The sequence below is a fragment of the Carlito syrichta genome, unplaced genomic scaffold (genome assembly GCF_000164805.1).
Source record: "Carlito syrichta isolate Samal-C Ts95f unplaced genomic scaffold, Tarsius_syrichta-2.0.1 Scaffold301828, whole genome shotgun sequence".
Taxonomy (NCBI): domain Eukaryota; kingdom Metazoa; phylum Chordata; class Mammalia; order Primates; family Tarsiidae; genus Carlito; species Carlito syrichta.
Genome location: NW_007245924.1, coordinates 125,890 through 130,812, shown reverse-complemented (window position 1 = coordinate 130,812; position 4,923 = coordinate 125,890). Strand labels below are relative to the sequence as shown.

The window sequence follows — 4,923 nt, the reverse complement described above, 5'->3', positions numbered from 1 at the left end:
AGTCTGGGTGACAGAGTGAGACTCCAACTCAAAAAAAAAAAAGAAAGAAAGAAAAAAGAAAATAAATCGATAGTATGAAATTCGACACAAAGTTCTAGATAGAAAAAGACTTTTGAGTATCACTGATGATTTTGCTCAGAGCAATTTCAGTGGAAGAGTGGGGCCAAAAGCAAAATGGGTATGACTTATTTGATTGTAGTTGTGTATTTTCTTCATTTTAAGAAAAAAAATAGAAATAATTCTTGCCGGGTGCGGTGGCTCACGCCTATAATCCCAGCACTTTGGGAGGTGGAGATGAGAGGGCTGCCTGAGTCCACGGGTTCGAGACCAGCCTGGGCAACATGGCAAGACTTCATCTCTACAATAAATCAAAAAATCAGCCGGGCGTGGTAGCGCGTGCCTGTAATTCCGCCTACTCCGAAGGCTGAGGTGGAAGGATTGCCGGGGCCCAGCAGGTCGAGGCTGCGGTGGCCGGTAGTGTGCCACTGCCCTCCAGCCTGGGTGACAGGGTGAGACTCCATCTCAAAAGAAAAAGAAAAAAAGAATTCTTAAAAGTTAATGGGAGGTGAGAAAGTGTAGCCACGGACACAGCCCATTACTGAATGGAATCCCATTACGCAGGAAATGAGGAACATTGAGCTGCAATTCCAGTGGGTACAGGATCCAAGGAGACTTTTCCTTAAGATAGAAGGAAACTTGCTTTGTTCACTGCTGTAGTCCTGCACAATCAGGCCACCAAATGGGTGTTCAATAAAGCCCCGAGGTGGCCGGTGGCCACTCTACGGGCGCTGGAGTATTTCCCTTTGGATTAGACAGGTTACAGACGGCATAACAAGCTCAACCATTTGGGCTGTGTGAAAAGTAGGAACTGGGAGGACAGACAGCAGCAAAACCGAGCTGGGTGGGGAAATCAAACCACCGCCCGCAGCCAGGACTTTCAGCTTCAGCCTCCCAGTTCTCCTCAGACCCCTCCCAACACGACTCTAGATCCTCATACGCCCCCGCATAGAAAGGAAGTGATGTAACCAGTGGCGCACGACCGGCGTAAGCAGCAATTGCTTTGCGGCCGGTACGGGAATTGCTGACCTTTTGGCTTCCGCTCTTGGTCCATGTGTAAGAAGTAGGCCGTTGAGATGACTGCCAGCCGGGCTGCGAAGAGGTGAGGGGCAAAGAGGGGAGTGGAAATTTGGGGTTTCGTTGGGAGACGGGTTTCCCAACTTTTGGGAAGTGGGGGCTGCCTTTTAACAGACGGCAATGTTTTTCCTCTCAAGATTTCACTACCGGCTACCGTTTTCCGCGATCCGTCCTTTAAAAACCCTTTTAATTTAATTTAATTTAATTCACTCCCTCCGCTCCTCTGGTTCCCTGCCGCATCCCCGTTGGTCCTGAAGCGGCCTCTCCCTCTTCAGCTAAGTTAGTATGTTTCTTTCCTCGTCACGTGATCCCCTTTCTGTTTCTGCCGCAGCGCGCTTTAATTCTAAGCGCAGCGAAGGCGGTATGAGCTCCACATCTTGGAAACTACAATCTTTCCTAAAGGGAGGCATCCACGATTTTGCTCCTGGAACTAAATGTAGTCCATTTAGTAATTTTTTATCCTGCTGTTAGGTAACAGACTCTATAATTCGTTTGTATCAATCTCCATAGTTAAGCACTTACTTTGCAGGGCAAGCCCCAGGGAAAATGACTTAGTCGGCTGCTTTTCGACCAATCCCCTGTTTCCCTATTCCTGGGAACAAGTGATCAAGATGACACTTTTTGAGTGGGCTGCACCTATCAGGGTATCCAACGTGTGTGGAGGATGGGTAGAAATACTAATTGTGAAACTGTCTTGCATCAAGGAATAGCAACAGTGTCTTCTGCCACTTTCTTCTAGGCTGTGACATTTTTACAGCTTCCCAGAGTTTATAGGAATTGTAATGCCAATCACTGAAGACTGTTACATCTTTTTCATGCAGTTTTGTATGGGTATCACCAACTACTGCTCACCTCTTGGAGGTGATGCCTGTCTTTGGTCTAAATATAATGTCTTGACGGATTTCCAAAGGCATTCATTCACACTGCTTTATTTGTACATCTTCCAAAGGTTAGGGCTACTCTGCACTGAGAACTAAAGTTGTAACGTTTTAGAGATTTTTTCATAGAAATTATTTCAAATAATAATATTTCTTTGTTGTTTTTTAACAGTGTTTTGGCTTTGAGCCAACAGGAAGAACTGGTGGATTTGCCAGAAGACTGCCCCTTGAATGTCAGTGAAGATGAGGTGGGTGACAACTGCTAAACTGCCCTCAAAATTAAGGTAGATGACCGGGCTCAGTAGCTCAGTCTGTAATCACAGCACTTTGGAAGGCCGAGGTGAGTGGATTGCCTGAGCCTGAGGGTTCAAGACCAGCCCGGGCAACTTGGCAAGACTTCATCTCTACAATAAATAAATAAAGAAATTAGCCAGGTGTGGTAGTGTGTGCCTGTAGTTCTGGCTACTTGGAAGGCTAAGGTGGAAGGATCGACAGAGCCCAGCAGGTTGACGCTGGGGTGGCCGTGAGTGTGCCACTGCACTCCAGCCTGGGCAACAGAGTGAGACTCCAACTCAAAAAAAAATTAAGGTAGACAGGCTGGGCATATTGGTTCACACCTGTAATTATAGTACTTTGGGAGGCCAAGGCAAAAGGATTGCCTGAGCCCAGGAGTTTGAGACCGACCTGGTCAACGTGGCAAGACCTCATCTCTACGATAAATCAAAAAATTAGCTGGGCATGATGGCCTGAGCCTGTGTCCCAGCTACTTGGGAGACTGAAGTGGAAAGATCAATCGCCTGAGCCCAGCAGGTCAAGGCTGAGGTGGCCATGAGTGTGCCACTACACTCCAGCCTGGGTATCAGAGACTCTGGAAAAGAAAAAACACATTCCTGAAATGGAAAGGGGTAGCAATGTTGTATATATTTGTTCAGGTCTCTCGAGTAAATTAGTTATGTTTACTATATATGATACTATATAACTGATATGGAAATTTGAAAACTACATAAGTTACAGTTACTCTCCTCAAGTTGCATAAGTACAGTTTATAAAACCAAGACACATGGTTCTCATATGATTTCCCAAGTTTGGATTTCTGTAGAGTGCTATTTAATTTAATTATCTGACTGAAATATGTATCTTTTGACCTGGATCTCCAACAGATACTATAGGAATTCTAATTCTGTATTCCCTTGACAAAGCTTAAATGGTTTTTTCCTTGGGTGGGGAACACATAGCACACTTATTTTAATAACAAGGAAATTTTTTTGCTTGCTTTTGTTTTTTTCTAGTTGCTAGGAAAAGCCACCTTGCTTATTGTGGCTATGATTTACACTGCGTGCCAGAGTTTTTTGTGTCAGATTACATTGTATGTTTTATACAGAAAAAAAAAAAATTTTTTTGAGTCAGAGTCTCACTGTGTCACCCAGGCTGGAGTTCAGTGGCACACTCATGGCTACCACAGCCTTGACCTGCTAGACTCAGATGATCTTTTTGCCTCAGCCTTCCAATTAGCTGGAACCACAGGCATGTGCCACCACACCTGGCTAATTTTTCTGATGAGGTCTCACCGAGTTGCCCAGGCTGGTCTTGAACCCCTGAGCTCAGACAATCCTCTCGCCTCTGCCTCCCAAAGTGCTGGAATTACAGATGTGAGCCACTGCGCTTGGTTCAGAAACATCATTCTAAGCCCTTTTAATCCCCAAACAAGTTAGGACAGAGGCATGACATTAGCTCCCAAGTACTAAAGATCTATGTTCCTTACAATGAAGGAGTCCGGATTTTGGAGCAGTTCTTTCTGTTTGAACTGGAATGCCTATACCCCAGATCTCATCTGACTCCCGTTCTCCACTGACCAAAGAATGAGAGATTTTACATGGCCTCAATTTCTCTATTGTCTTTTCCCTCCCTTCATTGTTCTGATGGTTTTCCTTTTCTGTGTCTAGGAGGACAGTGATGGAGAGAGAAAGCATCAAAAGCTTCTGGAAACAATCAGTTCCCTTGATGGAAAGAACAGGTAACATTCCCGTCAACTTGGACAGGTTACAACTAGTTGATTCTATGAGACTTCCCTGAATGATTAGCATGTAGTAAGCATATAAATGTTAGTTATTATTATCCTTACTGGTATTATTATGTTAGGCCTTCATGCATTTGAATTCTTACTTAATTCACACTTACAATCTTTTGAAGCATTGAGTAGGCATTACTAACCCCATTAGAGAAGTTAATTGACTTAGTTCCTCAGGGTCACCCGACTCATAAGTGGCAGATTCAATTGTGTTGGAATCCAAGTCCAATATGTTTTCCACTATGCCTACCTCGTATAACCTTGTGTTTTTGAGGGGCTGAGTCTACTTAAAGAGAAGAGATGAGGGTTAGACTACTAAGTCCAAGTTAGGAACTGATTTCTTGGTTGCTTCATGACAAAATTTGACCCTAGAAGAGAAATACAAGAAACCAAAGCCTTGTCTGAAGAGAGAAATGTTTGTTCCCCCATAAGATGTATTCATTCCTATTATATTGTTTTGCCTAATTTTAGGCACAAAGTGGCTGAGAGATCTGAGGCCAGTCTGAAGGTGTCAGAGTTCAATGTCAGTGCTGAAGGTAAGTTGAACATAGGAAGATAACTATGCATGGAGCTTGTAGGGTTCCAAAAGATAGTGACCACCTCACCCGCCACAAACTGTTTTATTTATTTTTAAGATGTGGGGTACAATTCAGGGTTAGGTACATAAGTGGTCATCGTACAGGTAGAGTTTGGGCCCCCCCCTTGGTTCCTGATTCTCCTGGTTTGAGATTGGGTGCCCTTATTGATGTTATGTGTACTCCCCACCACCACCTCCCGCCCTTGGCAGTGTCCCACTACTGCCAATCCCTTTCTTTTCTCTTCTTTTTTTTTTTTTTTTTTTTT

At 44.2% G+C, this 4,923-nt stretch overlaps 2 protein-coding genes across 4 annotated transcripts in view; one reads left to right on the top strand and one right to left on the bottom strand.

Annotated features, from left to right (window-relative positions):
- Positions 1-1,121, bottom strand: part of ZDHHC9 (zinc finger DHHC-type containing 9) — a 71,149-nt gene extending 70,028 nt beyond the window's left edge. Inside the window, exon 1 of the mRNA XM_021711046.1 lies at positions 1,087-1,121. The gene's annotated coding sequence lies outside the window, so the exon portion shown is untranslated. The remainder of the gene's footprint in view (positions 1-1,086) is intronic.
- Positions 1,042-4,923, top strand: part of UTP14A (UTP14A, small subunit processome component) — a 25,004-nt gene continuing 21,122 nt past the window's right edge. Inside the window, exons 1-4 of one of the 3 annotated variants that reach the window (XM_008055350.1) lie at positions 1,042-1,159; positions 2,185-2,260; positions 3,956-4,026; positions 4,552-4,616. In XM_008055350.1, coding sequence (XP_008053541.1) covers positions 1,134-1,159; positions 2,185-2,260; positions 3,956-4,026; positions 4,552-4,616 — 238 coding nt within the window. In that variant the 5' untranslated portion in view covers positions 1,042-1,133. Of the gene's footprint in view, positions 1,160-2,184; positions 2,261-3,955; positions 4,027-4,551; positions 4,617-4,923 lie in introns of those variants that run through there. The other 2 variants (XM_021711044.1, XM_021711043.1) reach the window with 2 other exon arrangements.